The following is a 16,404-nucleotide window of genomic DNA, read 5'->3' as shown; positions in this document are numbered from 1 at the left end:
ACGATGACGGTGATGACGTATACACTCGTAAGCTACGCGCTCGCTCACCTGCCGCGCCGACAAGAGAATCCAGTTATCTGACAATTAGCCATTTTGGTCCTCGTATGTCTCTTTCTTTCTTTCTCTCTTTTTCTCTCCGCCCGCGTTGTCGGTAACACGAACGAGACAGCGTGCGAACTCCGCGCACGGCGAGCGCCGACTGCGGTCGGTCACCGAGGAACCGCTATCGAGAAGCGGGTCTACGCTCGGATCCCTCTAGCTTGGAATTATCGAATTCTAGAATAGCGTCCTTTCGAGTTCACTCCGTTCTAATGGCGCATGCGCACTGCGGCGTCGTTCATTCGCTTTCGCTCTCCGCGCATGATCACGTGGCCGGTGGTCACGTGGTCGCGTATGTCAAACACGAAATGTCAAACGCGCGTGGGGCGGCCAGCGAGCGGGAAGGGATTTTCAATTTACGGACGAACAGCTGAGATCCAGAACAAGAGACTCTTGTACGTCTTTTATATCGAATTTCAAGGTAGGTACATGCATATTTTATTACATATTCGCATTCTTGTAAGAATTTTCGCGGCCGGAATAAACAAAATAATGTCGATGCAAACATAAAGTGTATATATATATATATGATGAATGTCGAAATGTAATCAAGTTTTAGAGACTTAAAAAAAAGGATAAAATAGAAAGAAAATATATTTTCGTCATATAAATATATGTATGCCAAATATTTTTTGTATTTTTGCATACATGAGATGCATATATTAATACTTTGGCTAATACGGAATTTTTTCCCTATTTTCTCTTCACATCCACAACTTTTGTTTAATTAATAACGCGCGATCGGATACCGATAAATGTTTTTTGAGAATACGATATTTCGTATAAAGTATTATTAAGCAGTTTATAATTTATCCTAACAAACTGCAATTCTATTTATATAACACAAAAATATTAAAGAAATAACACATACATACGTATATATAAAATATATGAGAATTGATAACAAGAAAATTAGAAAATGAAAATTGTTTTTCTTTCTCAATTTCGCTCAGTATTAAAATTTTGCTTTAAAAACGCTTTAAATACATATTTAATAAATACATTTAATTACAGATAAATATATATATGCATATATTATTTATATATATATATATATATATATATAAATAACAAAATGTATATAAAATATCTAAAAAAGTCAAGATTAAACGTATCGAAAAACGAATAATTGGTTTATTTCATCTATTTACTTTGTGATTCTTTATTTTCTTTTTTTTTATATAATATGTAAGCTTATATATATACATATAGACACTACTCCAATGATCAGAGTTCATTACAGTTTTTTTTCACGTAATATATTTTCAGAATTGGAGTTTAATCACATTCAGTTTGAAATATTTCCCGTAGGAAATTGCGTTAAAATGGTTCTAATTTTTACTCATTGACATTTACTCGGTGCATATTTCCCTATATAATTGTGCTCCGAAGAAGAATTACTGTTCGCCATAAAATGATTGATCGCCGGATGTTGCGTAAAAAAAAAATCAATTGGCGCAATCGCGTATATCCCCGACTTTGGCATAAATTCATCAAAATTTGTTCTGATTATTCACAGTTTTTAGGAAAACGGAAACTGTATCGCTCGCTCTTTAATTTCACAAAATGATGGTCCTTTGCATTCTTTTGCGCCAATTGTTTGGCAAGTTAGAAAAAAGACTTTCAAACAATTTCCTGAAACAGTTTTCACGTTTGGTCCAAGTTTCTTCTAGAGTTAGGAAACGTGTAGACAATCCTGATTCTAGATTCTAAAGTGGATGCATTTTCCGGTGCAACAACGAGCATTGAAAGAGTTTTACGCTAACGTTCTCCATGTATGCGTATACATATTTTTTTTTTAATGCAGATCGCAATATATAGTAAATATATCTTAAGAATTGTAGTTTTTTTAGACGCGTGATCGCGAAGGAAGATACGCTTCAAGTGTTCCAAAACATGGACGTATCTCCTTTTCTCATTGTATATCGTAAATATATTTTCTAAGACAGTTCGGTGGAGATTGAAGTACTCGGAGTATTTGTGTCAGTGTCGTAGGAAATATACATTTCTTCGTATCGGAGAGTAATTGTAGAGACAGATGAATGATTATCACTGTTCAACAAAAAATTTAACCAGAACGAGATTAGTCGTTTCTTATAGCTTTTTGGATGCTCAATACGAATCTGGTTTCCAAATTATTCCATCACGTTGCAATTTTGAGAAATTTTTAATTAAAGCTGTAAAAAAGGTTCTTCGTAAAAATAGCCTTTTTGCAACTTTAATTAAAAATTTCTCGTAATGGAAAATTGTAACGTAATGGAGCAAATTGGAAACTGGATTTGTATTCAGCACATTCAAAAAACTAAGAAACAATTAATCTTGTTACGGTGTTGGGAAAAAAGTCATTTTTTGTTGAACAGTAAGTGTTATAACGTTAGATACAAAATATATTTATATATTTGTAGCAATAGTATTTTCTATCTCCCTCTCTCCTTATTTTCTCTTTTCTTTTCGCCTCGAATAATATATATAATATTATTAATATCTCTTTTTTTCTTTGTATAATATAGATAATCTTTCTTTGACTCTTTGCAAGGCCAGCATAAAAATCACACTACAGAGTGGTGTAACTTAAGTCTCTCGAGAGATGTTGGACAACGATATCTCTATAATTAAACGCAATTCTCGATGTTATGTACATTCAAAGTAAGGAAGTCCTTTTCGAAATTCCTCACGACTCGTAATATAAATTTCTTTAGATATCTAACAGTTAATTAGAACGCATTTCCGAAAATACTCAAATCATATACTCTATAATAATAATGTCCACAACAAGATGATCACATATTTGATACTGTGCAGATATAAAGATCCTTGTCCAGTTGATCGTCCTATCGTAGCAAAATAAAAAAAAGAACAAATATCTTAGGATTAGGATTAGATTTTGAAGAATCTTGCAAGTTGAAAAATTTTGCTTATCATCCAAAGCAGTTTTATATTTTCTTTTTGTGAACAGCCAATTCATTTGATCACAAAAAATTACATTCTAAGGTGATTAACGTAAAATGTTTAATTTGTAGAGTTCAAAAGTTTCTAAATAGCTTCTAATTTTAAGATATTATTTTTTTTATTTTGTGGAAAGGACGATTAATTGGACAAGGAAGAGATATAAAGTGCGTGTTCGTTTGTAGACTTCGATACGTCGATTTTCGAGTTCTTTGGCTTATCTTTCACTTATCTCTTTCGGATGTTATCTTGAAGTATATCGCAATCGAATAATAACATCAACAATTGATCGAAACAGATCGCGCATATTATTTTATAGATTAACATTTCAATTTTTTACATTTTTAATTTAGCATACTTTGAAACATTTACAGTTTTTTCTTTTTCCTAAAATAATGTAATCGTAAAAAACTGAAAAATATCCATAAAATCTTTGAGAGAATCTTTATACGATGACATATAGGGTGTTAATAAAAATCATTAAGTGTTTTTTTTTTCAACTTATCCATACTACGATAGTCAATCGATATTTCGATTAATGAATGTACAACAAAAAGGTGTAAAAATTAATCTACCCAATTTCTTCCTTAACATCGCAACAATTCAATTGGAATGCTGGTTTTAGTTTTAAAGTCATAATCTCTGAAGTACTGCGCTTTAGCATCTGCAATATTACACAGGTACTTATTGGTTTGCCTTCTTTTTCTTATAAAGTTCATAAAATTATTAAAAAGAATCTTCATGGCTTTTTTTCTCATTTCAATGGACAAAGGTTTTATGTATTTTGACGTAACAAAAACTAACATTTTTTTCTCTTTACTATGAATGATCGATACTATAGCGGCAGTATATCAGAAGTCGCGTTTTTCAGTACTGAAAGTGTCATTACGTTTTGTGACCAGTAAAATAGATGTGTATTCTCGAAAGAGAAATGTCGAGGCGTATAGGCAGTGATATATAAACGTGGTATTTTTGTCAAAGTATTTAGATAAAAATGATATTTCTACTTTCTTTTACATACAAAAGCACATTAGACAAAACAAACTTGTACTTAATTTTTCAGTTTAGCGACAATTACGGAAAGCGGGAAAAGAAGGAGAATGAGGAAGAAAATAAAAAGAGAATTGTGAATTTTTTACTACATTAAACTTTGGTATTATATGTGAGTGAACGTCGTTGTTCCTCCTCTTTGTGCCGGTCTGCTTAGCGCCTTTGAATGTTTGCCTATATCAACGATTATTTACAAAGATCATACAAAGTACAACATAAAGTTAATAAAAGTGCTATTAATAATAATAATAATAATGGTAAGAATCGTATTAATACTAGTCGTAAGAAGTAACAGAAGAATCGACGATTGTCAACCAAGAGCAAATACAAAATACTTAACTTAAGCGGTGAACGAGGACGCACCTTTTGCTTGCGTGTGTGCGAAGAAAAAAAAAATGTCTATACTTCGTGGAAATATGTGATGCATATATTTAAATGATTTGGTGCTGTGCGCAATTGTTTAAAAATAGTTGGAAACCCCCAGTTGTTGCTCAAATTAACATGTGGGGATAGCGTTTTGAGGACGATTAAACCTCGTAGAAAGAGAGAGGCACTCTCTATAAAACTATTCTCTGATATCTAAATACTAGGAAATTAGTAAACGGATAAATGTGACGGGTAAGTCTACCGTGACAAATACTGTTAACTAACCAGCGATACATATTTACCTTTTCTACTAATCGCGACGATGAAAGAATCGCCCGATCGTGTGTAAGCTCGCATTATTAAAGTTTGAAAGAAATTTTTCGCAATTGTTTTCAATATTCTGTGCACTCGGAAGAATAAGCAAGAGCTACATATCGTTAGTTTTCTAACACAGAATCGATATACAGATATAATGTCTCTCTCGATGACCCCCGATAATTTTTGTCTCTTCTAAGAATATTGGCATCTGCGCCTCTAAAACAATTAATATTTCAGATATTTCTATTTGTTTCTTTTTTTCATGTCCATATAAGTGTATTTACTACGAGTGGTCAACTTAAATCTATTAATAAATTAATAGATAAATATTACACGTATATGTCTTATACAAGTCAAATAATAGCTCTAACAATCTTGAATTTATACTGCAAGTGTCCCGAGGACGCTTCGATCACTACACACAATTTTTTGCAAGATTTTCACTAATTCTACTATTTCGTATATGACTTATAGAACTTGTACCGATTTATACCTACGAGAAAGAAAACTTAATTTAAACGATTAATCAATAAAGCAAACTCTACTTTAATTGCAAACTCTACATGCTCCTATAAAGCACTAACGGTAGACCTTTGGAAGTGATGAACAATTCCTGATGAATGGAAGGTACATGGTGTTTAAGTATCGAGACTTGTCAAGCGTCGAAGAGACATCTTTCATTTAATGTCCTTTAGATTGGTATTCCGTATGTCGTTTGAATAATCTCGATATTAGACTATGCGCGAAAGTAAAAGGAAATAGCATGCATGTGAAGTTGGATGTTGCGACAGATATCTAATAAAAATGAAATTGATTTCGCGCATCGAAGATAATCTCCCGAATCTGTGACATACGCAATATTCGATATCAAGGGCCTTTCCATTTCATAATACTGACTCGCAATCGCACCTTCATTCGCACTCGCAAGCTCTCTACACGGTGGAAGTTTGCTGGTTATTGTTATCCAGCGGAATGCTAGTAGAGCACTCCTTCAGCATCGCTCGTAGACGCAGAATTTCTTTGGACGCCGCCGCTAAATCGGATTCCAATTGTAGTTCCTTCTCTCGGCGGCGTTTCAGTTCACGTTGGCATGTCTGTGACATAATAATAAATTAATATTAAATTATTTTTCTTTCATTGCAATCTTTTTTTTCAAGTCTCTAACAATTTATAATAATTATTAAATCATTTTAATCAATTTTTTTTACTTACCACATTCTGTCGCAGTAAATCCAGCTTGTCACACTTGAGCCTAGTGACCTCCATCCTCAGGGTATCGTTTTCCACGACTCCGTCCTTGCTTGTACATCTAGCTGTATCGTGAGTCTCTGCGGAACTCATGGATTCGAGGCCCGTATCGCTATCGGGATATACAGCCTGATCGAGCTCGAGTTCGCTGTTGAGCGAACTATCATCGCTCTCGGAGATCACTCGTTGTGTCACCTCTGTCGTCGCCGTTTTCTCCTGCGTACGTAGATTCTCATGCGTCAATCGCTGCACCGTTGTCGCCGATGTCGGTGCCGGACTCTTGTCAATGACGGTGGCGTCACTATCGGGACAGACAACGCTCGCACCCTGTTGCGACTCCCTGCGATCGTATTCATCTTGCTGCAACGTCGCTAAACTGCTGTCCTGATTGTCAGTGTTGGACAAACTGCTGTCCTGGCTGCCAAGACTACCGCGTTCCGAGTCTCTCCTCAGAGTTAGATCCGGCGAGCCGAGAGGACTGGACGGTTCCACCGAGCGCTTACTGTTGCCGCTCACCTAGACGTACAAAAGTCTACTTCTTAATCTGTTCCAGCTTCTTATTATTTATAGTTTCGTTTATAGTTAACAATTAAATTTATAGTTACATTTATAATTATAGATGTCGATGATATATTTTATACTGTCTAAATTTGTTATATAATTACTCTAGAAAATTATTGTCTATTTTTTTCTTGTGCTCATAATTGATTACTTCGATAGCATTTTACAGTCTACAGTGTGTAAATATCATTCATTCTCACCTTTATGGCGGTCGACTGCCTATTGCTCGGTGGACTAGGCTCTGTTCCTTGACCCTTCTTTGCCAGTTGTTGCGGTACACTCTCCGTCGATGCGTTCCTCACTCGCGAGATCAACGCCTTGCGTACGGTGTCTATGAATCGCGAGCCGCTGCTTCCCGAAGCGGATACATCACTCGTCGTTGGACTCACCGGACATACGGTTAAACCCGAGTTTCCCAGGCCGATCGGGCCGCCGAGAAATTCACTCGTTTTTGTCTGCAATTCCTCCGTTAGGGATTCCAACAAGGCCGATCTAGTCCGTAGCTGAAAATTACGCGATTAATTTATTTACAAGCAATGTTACTCTTCATGTTTTTAGAAAATTATCGTAACAGTAAGGTATTAGGTGCCGTTACGCGAGAACATGAACGCTATTCGATTACACAGGACGAAGGAAGCAAGACTTACCTCCAACTTGGAGAACTTCTCGGCTTTGTACGCTGCGTTCTCAGCGTTTACGAGCTTCGTGAGCAGGAACTCCTTGAATTCGACACCTCTGAGAAAGACCGCAGGTACCGGCAGGGTTGGTCCGAACCAAGGAACGTCGTCGCGCGCTGTTATACTGACTTTGTACCTTTATACAGAGATAAAGTCAACAATTATTTATTGCTTTTCGCGTTAATCAATTATTTAAATAAGAGCAGCAGTTGTTTGAAAAAGATATTTAAATAAGCAGTTCGATAATGGATACCGTTTGCTAATGTTTCAGCGACAGAGCGCAGGCGGCGTGTGGAAAGAGTGACTACGAATCTAAGAATATACCTCGTATTCGGAGTGCAGGGGTCGATGACTTGGACGACGATAAAGGCGTGTAAGAAGTGGCTGGCAATCATGTCTGGACTGAAGGGCGTCGGTTCCTCCTGGAATATAATGGCGACGATGTCGTTGCCGATGTGTCGTTTACGTTGTAATTGTTGCGAATCGCCTGGACTATACGGCAGCAACGAGGCCACATGGAACAACACCTCCCGACCTCGGAATACTTCGTACACTGCCGAATCGCCAGTCTGACCATGTCGAGTGTCTAATCCGCCTCGATAACTGAAAATACACAATCGAATTAGAAAATAAAAATAGAAAACAAGGTAAGAATGCAACAAATTTTTTCTCGTTATATGATCAAAGTGCCCATTAAGCAAATATTCAAAATAAAAGTAGGAATTTTTTTTCATCACTGATTCCTCTTGCAATTCTATAGTTTTATATATATTTTCTATCAAAAATAAATTAAATATAAATTAAAGAAAATAAATCAAAAGATATATGGCGTAATTCCAACATTAAAAAAAAAATTCCATTCTTTAAAAAAATAATTTTACCCCTTGTGATCCTTGAGATCGATTTTCTGGCCGAGTAAGTCGAGAAACTCCTGGAAGGCCGGGGTGATTTGCCGATTGCCAAAGAGTTGCTCCTCGGTGACTTGGCCGGCTCGCTGATGTAGAACGCCGAACTTGAACCTGGAGACCAGGGCATGCTCGTCGTATCGAGCGATTAGAGTGCCGGCACCGGGACACATGACCGGCATCAGAGGGCTGACGTTCAGGGCCTCGTTGATTGCCTGCGAACAATTTTTGTTCCTCGATTAGAAGAACGATACGCATACGAATGAATAATCGACGGCGACGATTGCGAAAAAGCGAGGCAAGGTCTTTCCTGTGCTTTATCGCGCCCCGGTGCGATGGCGCAAAGCCTCTTTCTCTTTCCTCTTCTTCGCCTTCTCTCGCTTCCTCCTGTCGGCCACGCGATCGCATACGTAACAGCCGAGAGATAAAGCATGCACACACGACGGACGTTAAATAATTCAGCCTGTTTATGCGTTTTTTTGCGCACTGACGAAGTATATAGAACTCAAGGCCAGATTATAGAGCATTTCCATAGTATGAAACTAATGATTTTTTAACAGCCTTTCTCTAGAAAAACGTTTTATCTACATTTTTAAATGCTTCAATTGTTTGATTTTAATATTTTTTACAGACGGTACAAAACAAGACGACGTACATTAAAAAAATGAAGTTATTTTATAGTTTTTTTAATATATTTTTAATAAAAATTGCGCTTTCGAATTATCACAAAAAAAAAAAATGACAATTATTCTTTTCAAAATTTAATTTTTGATTCTTGTTCGTAATATTAGAATTTTTTATTTTATCCTTTTTATGGTAACGTTTATAAAAATTAAAAGAATATATGTTATACCACTTTAAAACTCGATGATTATTTTTGACAGTTATCAGCTGATTTCCGTCAAAAAATATATTAATCGAGTTTAAACAAACTTTATATTATTTTTCCAAAAATATTCTTTTCAATATAAAATCAAAGACTAACTTTATAATTATCGTGCGAATTATATTTTTAATAGGTTTTCCAGGTTTTTCTAGATGAGAAAAGTATACAGGTGCGATTGCACATTGCGTAGAGCTCATCCAACTATAGTTAATTATTCAAACACGCGGATGGTATCGCTTACAGGCGGAACGAGTCTCATCGTCGAGTTCGCTCTTCGCCGCGATATGTTCGATTGCACGCGAGTGATTGTTTGATCTTAAAACAACTTTGGAAAACTGGGCCTACAGAAAACGTTTCACATTTCTCGTGTATTAATATCGCTCTCCGTAAACACAGCGCGACTGTGTTGGCCCAGCCGTTTCTTATTATCTCTTCAAACACACAGGTAATCGAGTATGCCTAGTCTCGAGTACGCCACCCGGTATAAGCAACGTGTCCGATACGTAAACAGCGCATGATGTATTGCACAATATAGCTTATAGTAAAAGAAGCGTGAAACTCTGGAATAATTTCGTCGTAGATTTTTGAGAGGAAATTGGAACAACTCATATTTGATTTTAATGTTGCTGCCCTTTTTTGGGTTCAGAGGTTTATTAAAAATTTCAAGATTTTCAAAATTCTCCGCTTTAATTTCTGGATTTCTAGTATTTTATAATAAAATTTTGCGCTTTCGAATAACCACGAAAAAATGCTTTTCAAAATTTAATTTATGGTAATGTTTATAAAAATTAAAATAATATGTTATACTACTTTAAAAACTCGATTATTATTTTTAACAATTAACAGCTGATTTCTGTCAAAAAAATATTCTAGTTTAAAGTATTATAACATATAATTTAAATGAAGAAAGGGAATCCAAAAATATCTTTGAAATGAGAATTTTAAATATAATTTTATATAATTAAGAAATACAATATAGGCATTAGAATTTTTGGCAAATTTACGTGCGCGCTTCCCGAGACGTTCTCTAATTTGAATTTTATTCGCGTGACGCATTCCGGATTGGCATTGTTCGCGAGAGAGAGAATAACATTATTACCTTGACCATTTTCGTCGGTGTAGGATTTGAGGTGAGATTCGAGGCTGGTACCAGGTCATGCGTCGATCCCGCTCGCAATCGGAGCAACACTCGCCAATGTTCCTGTCCGGCGACCGCCTCGGCCTTCACCGAGACCAGGACCGGGCCGTTCTCACCGTCTCTTCCCACGAGGTTCACGTGTTCCTGCGGATAAGAAAGAAGCCAAGGCGATAAGACGCGTATTTCACGCTCGTGCGGGGCAATTATGGCAGCAATTAGCTACGGTTTCCGGTACCCTTCGTTAGAAACCACACGTCACGTCTCGCGAGAATCGTCGAAAAAGTCATGGAAAACGTCGAGGATCAGGGTTTGATCCTTCGGTCGACGCATAATTTTTATACAAGTACCCGGGTACCAACGTATTTTCGACATATTGCACTGCAATTTTTTTTACAGCAAGACGTGGAACATTCTTTCTCGTTATTTTAAGTTTCCGAATACAAAGGCCCTTTGTATTTTGTTTCCGGCGCATTTTTAACGTTTAGAGTTTCCTTAGATGTCCCGAGTACCTGTTCATTGACGCAGGATTAAGGGGATATCCTAAAGAATTTTCAATTCTTTAATTTAAAAAAAAAATTTACATAAAATCGATAGGTTCGCGCTTCGCTTCGTCTAATCGTGGAAAAGCATTTATTGTTCTATTCAGCCTATAAAAAAAGGATCGTTTTGTCGAATTTTTCGATATATTTTCCGTAAATCTGGGATGAAAAAAAATTCTAAAAAATATATCCTTTTCGTCAAAATCGTCCAAAATCAAATCGTATTCGTGGGACGGAAAAATGACGTCGTCGTTGACGGACGACTACTTGATGTTGCAACGTGCTTCACAAGCGACAGGCATTAGAACAATTACGGTAGTGCGCGCGTTCCGGATTCAATTAGACATTGCGAAATTGCTGCGAGAGGAATAAAGCGCACATATGTATGTATGTAGGTGATTGCGGCCCTGAAACGCCATGCGCAGTAATACGCTTTTGCAAAATATATATACAATATATAGTTGGTGTGATTTTGTGCTACACGGTGTCTCGAAACACGAGACATCGTATCGAGGACAACGTATCATTATGCAAAGAGCGAGTTTATCGGAAAGTTCGGTCTGGATTGGCAGCTCTCTCTCGGGAGTCTAACGTCAAATGTAGGTCTCGTGTGATAAGCGGTCTCGGTTATAATAAATCTAAATTATCGATATAGATTTATATTCTATAGCTTCGTGCGTAATTGTAAAAGCAAATGTACGCAGAGAGAATTTTCTCTTAATAGTTACTTTGAAAATCACGGTAATCGTGCGACAATATGGTACTGGGAGAAATTTAATTTTATAAATTCTGTAGTAAGAAAAATATTAATATCTACCACAATAAGATATAAAATATGTTCAATTAATTTTACTATGTACATAATAAAAATATATCTACATAGTAAAAAATATTAATATTACATATTAATATTTTTATTTTTTATTCATAGTGGTAAATAGGTATTTAATCACAAAGAAACTTATAAATTCTTCCAATTTTTACACAATTACAGTAATTTTCAAGGTAAATTATCTCCGTGTACAACAATATAGTTATAATTCTTCATTCAAGCTTCTTAAAAAAATAATTATTCGAGGATGTAATAAAATGCTCAATCAACAGAGGGAAGTCGAAATTCGTCCAAGTAAAAATTTTGCCAAAGCAAACAACGCGTGACCTTGTTTCGCGCGGTACAAACAGTCGGAGTCGGCTAAATTTATACGCAGGTTTCTTTATTTAATTTATCTGGAAAGTGCCACGAGACCGCACACGCGATTCTGCACATTTTGCGATGTTCTTTATGAATATATTTTAAGAAATATTCCTTTTTTATGTAACATATTATTCTATCATTACACACATGCATGTTGTATTTTATAGATGTATAATAATACCTCACCAATTTATTATGACCATCATCGTAATATCAATATACAAATAATTTTTTTAAAATTTATATTAAATATTGAACTTTTATAAAATAATCTCCACTTTTTTGCAATTTTTTCGATTAGAAGATTTTTCTCTTTTATCAGTTTGTAAAATAATAATTTTTTTTATTTAATAATATCTTAAAATGATCCTAAAATATATCAACAAGAACATCGTTAATTTTGATTAATTTAATATTAATTAATGTTTAATTTAAAAAAATAATATGTTATATGTACTTTAAACTCGAATAATATTTTTTGACAGAAATCAGCTGATAACTGTCAAAAAAAAAATAAATCAAGTTTAAAGTACTACAATATGTTTAATAAATGTTTAAATAACAATATATGTTTAATTCACGTTCAAAATTAATATATACATACACAAACAATTAATTACGTAAAATTAATACCATGCTAATTACGATGACCCTAAGAAAAAAAAAACGTAGTCTCCCCGCGGACTTTAGACCTCTTAGGCTCTTCTCGGATACGGAACGGCTATACAAATTGCGATGCAAATAGGGAGTGTGCTTCCTCCTGCGTTTTGCAAAGCCGTGCAGTGGGGAATAAAAACGGTGCATCGTCGTCGTATGCAAAGCACGCGAATAAAAAAAAATGCGCTCCGCGATTTAGAAAGATACAACGAAAGGTCGGGTCGCGCATAGAGAATGATGCACGATATGAAATGCATACAGCACTACCCCTCTCTTCGTCTCCCTCTTCTTCCTCGCGGTGTTTCACTAACCTTCGGATGGAATGAATGGAGGGAGGGGGATTAGAAAGGGCAACGCGCCCAGAGTTCACAAGAGTTCACGCCATTCGTTGAACGTACACATTTATTATTGTTATATCGTTTGTTATTATTACCGTTACACATTAATTAAATATAATAATAATACATATTATACCTATTTGAGAGCATCACACTCTCTAGTGTGGATTTTAACGAGATTAATTAATTATGGAATTGCAGTTGTAAATTACGTAAGCTGATGTAAATTAATCGTGGATTTAAAAAAAAATACAATCCATAAATCTTAAGTACAAATTAAATATAATAATAATATACATATACTACTTGAGAGCGTCACACTCTCTAGTGTGGATTTTAACGAGATTAATTAATTATGGAATTGCAGTTGTGAATTACGTAAGCTATAAATTAATCGTGAATTGAAAAAAAAATACAGTCCATAAATCTTAAGTACAAATTAAAGTATCTCGTCAATTGATGGCCACACCTTTTTATCTTTCCAATTTCATTAAATTATGTCAATATTGTAACGTGTTAATGTAATTAAAAATGTATTTCTGGATTATATGTAGTATAAAATTTTTATTGAAAACACTTGATGTGAGTTTAATTTCTGAAAAGTGATAACAGTGACATTTTATACAATGGAATATTATAAAAATGTAATTTAATATACTTTTTCGGCAAAAGCAATGATGATATTAGTTTTATGTGATTAATTGTTTATGTATATTAATTTTTCCCTGACTATTTTAAATATATTAAAAATCGAAACAATCAATAATATTCTTGACATTTCTTACAACCATTTTAAGAAATTAATCAAATAAAAAACCAATTATTTTGTGAAATGATAAAAGAGAAAGAAGCACACAATTGAAAAAAATGAAGACTAATTATACATTTTATAAAAATTCAACATTTAATAAATATACAAAAATTACTTGTATATAATTATATATGTAAAAATAATGCATGTCTGATTGATAGAATAATGTGACAAACGTGTAGGAATATCTTGATATTTTTTTTTTAGGCGCGAAAGAATATACGCGCCAGTTATCTTCTCTAAGAGTTTTCTCTCTTTAATTCTTATCGAAGTGTCTATACACGTGCTTCTTCTCTTATCGGGCATAATCTATGGCATCTCACAAATGGGAAGAATATAATGTCCGACTTGATATTACGCGAACTCTTGGCGCGCCCTCTTCCATTGTAAGCGAGCGAATTTTTGCTCCGTACCCACGCGTCTCCCACTCCGGCTCTCGATTAATATCGTTAGCCGTTACTATCGACTGTAAGGTGTGTTAACCGTTTTGTTGTTACAGTTCGAATTATACTCGTGCACCGTTGTTGTTATCTGCCGCGAGTAATCGCCTCCTTCTTCCATATATGTGCGACTTCTCTGGGGGGTTTATGGTTTATTCTTCTGCTGTTTTACGAGTGTAACAAACGGCATTGCGATAACGCACGCGATATCGGTGTCGCCATGTATTAACGAAAGGCGTGCGTGTTTACGTTGTGTTTAGATACACGAAAAGATCGCGAATTCGTGTTTTGACAGGGAGAAATTAAATATACACCGATTCAATTCATCGTTAAATAATGTGTACAATTTTTGCTCTCTTAGGTTGAATTTCTTCTAAAAAGTTAGCAGGAAATTTAATTCATTTTATAATTCATAATTTAATTTAATTAAAAAAAATTAAATTAAAATAAAAATATAAAAATATCGCAATTATATATTATTTAATTTTTTCAACTTTATTCATTTTTCTCCACAAAATTCATAAAAACTGCGGGACAAAAATCGACAAGTTGGGACACATATTTCTTGAATTTTATTACTATGCGCCAAGTTTGAATTTTTTATCATTGAATGCGGGAGGAAATATTTCGGACATCGCAAAGTGAAAAATATATATATTTATTAAATTTGCGGGATATTTTCACAAGACAATTTTGATGAATTCGATTTTCTCGAAGCGAATATCGCGTTTCGATGTGCGTTACTTCGTACAGTTACGGACTTCAGCGTTCGCGTTGTAATGCAAAAAAAAAAGGAAAAAAAGGTGGAAAAAAACAATTACGAACCGAGCAAAGGTAACACTGTCGAGTAACAATAGGCGGAACGGGAACTCATCCGTCGAGCCTTATCTAGAAAAACCATTTGCGCGCACGCAATGCCGGAAGCGGAAAATACCGTGCTCCTTTTTCTTACAACCTATCCACACGGCTTAACGATTCACTAATTAGCAGACTTTCCGAGCAGATGCGCTGCCCTCGCAATACTCGCGATAATATATAGCAATATAGTGTCCCGAACAAGACTAGTGCGTAATAACAATTAATAATTAATTTCTCGGCTAAAAATTCCCGACCTTTTCCCGCAATTTTTGTCCTACATCTCTCGAAAATTTTCTCGATCACATACAGGGTGTCCCGTACTCGGCAAATCACCGATTTACAACAGAATCCTGACGTCATTTGGAGACGATTTTTCCTCTGCGAAAATGTCGAGGCATCAATAATTTTCAAGTTATAAACAATTGAAAATAAAAAATTAGCAGGAAATTTAATTCATTTTATAATTCATAATTTATTTCATCATTCATAATTTTTTTTCGCAAATTATCTTGTGGACGTAAAAAATATTAACAAAATCATATTCTTCAATTAATTTTAGCGAGAGTCTGCTTTAATAGAATTTTAATTTAAGGCTTACAAAAAGATACATGATGGCAAAAATTGGGAATCTGCAAAAAGAAGTGATGCCTCGACATTTTCGCTAAGGAAAAATCGTCTGCAAATGATGTCAGGAATCTAATCAAAAATATCTAATTTTCATTATTAATAGATATTTTTAAATCTCGCATGTATCTCTATTATTTTCAAGTATCTCTTCGTGCAGTATTTATACACGTATTAAATTGCATTTCTCTTTCTGCTGCGTTTTTCGTTATTCCCGCGAAAATGTGTCGCCAGGATGACGCGACAACAGGTAGAAAACGAGGATAAAAGGAATTCAGAAACTTAAATGAAGAAGAAAGAAAATTGCGAATAGGTATCGTCTCGAGAAAATGATCGACGACGACGACGGATGAATGAGAGGTGGAGAGAAGAAAAGGATTTCCTTCTCCAGGCATCGGAGAAGACTCCCTCGGTGAAGACTATGAGAACGTTCCCACTCCCACGTCCAAAGTGCTCTTTTCCTTTTCCTATGCGCCTCTTTTTTCCCTCCCTCCCCATCGATTCTCATCCTTTCCTTCTTCTCTCCCTCTCGTTATCTCCGTGCATGCGTCCTTCTTTCCACGTACACCTACGTGCGTCGGTTGAGCGATCGCAGTTCATCACGGTTCTCGAGTTCTCGAATACGGCTTCAGGGACGAGTCGGGAAGAAGGTTCGCGAGGCGCCCCCGAGATCTCGATTAATCGGATAAGTCGAAGCTCGCTCGACAACGAACGGCGGAAGAAAAAAAGATCGATATTTTTTATTTAT

The 16,404-nt window shown here is 35.3% G+C and overlaps 1 protein-coding gene across 9 annotated transcripts in view; it reads right to left on the bottom strand.

The window, feature by feature from the left end:
- Positions 1-1,232: 1,232 nt before the first annotated feature.
- Positions 1,233-16,404, bottom strand: part of LOC114937862 (rap1 GTPase-activating protein 1) — a 142,111-nt gene continuing 126,939 nt past the window's right edge. For all 9 annotated transcript variants that reach the window (XM_085484244.1, XM_029311842.2, XM_029311566.2 and 6 more), the window contains 7 exons: positions 10,156-10,338; positions 8,147-8,385; positions 7,590-7,868; positions 7,236-7,401; positions 6,789-7,091; positions 5,992-6,543; positions 1,233-5,873 (listed from right to left, as the gene is read on the bottom strand). In XM_085484244.1, coding sequence (XP_085340370.1) covers positions 5,712-5,873; positions 5,992-6,543; positions 6,789-7,091; positions 7,236-7,401; positions 7,590-7,868; positions 8,147-8,385; positions 10,156-10,338 — 1,884 coding nt within the window. In that variant the 3' untranslated portion in view covers positions 1,233-5,711. The remainder of the gene's footprint in view (positions 5,874-5,991; positions 6,544-6,788; positions 7,092-7,235; positions 7,402-7,589; positions 7,869-8,146; positions 8,386-10,155; positions 10,339-16,404) is intronic.

The sequence above is a fragment of the Nylanderia fulva genome, unplaced genomic scaffold (genome assembly GCF_048542155.1).
Source record: "Nylanderia fulva isolate GAGA-0341 unplaced genomic scaffold, ASM4854215v1 Scaffold3, whole genome shotgun sequence".
Taxonomy (NCBI): domain Eukaryota; kingdom Metazoa; phylum Arthropoda; class Insecta; order Hymenoptera; family Formicidae; genus Nylanderia; species Nylanderia fulva.
Note: the sequence above shows the minus strand (reverse complement) of the source record. Positions and strands in the feature narration are given on the sequence as shown.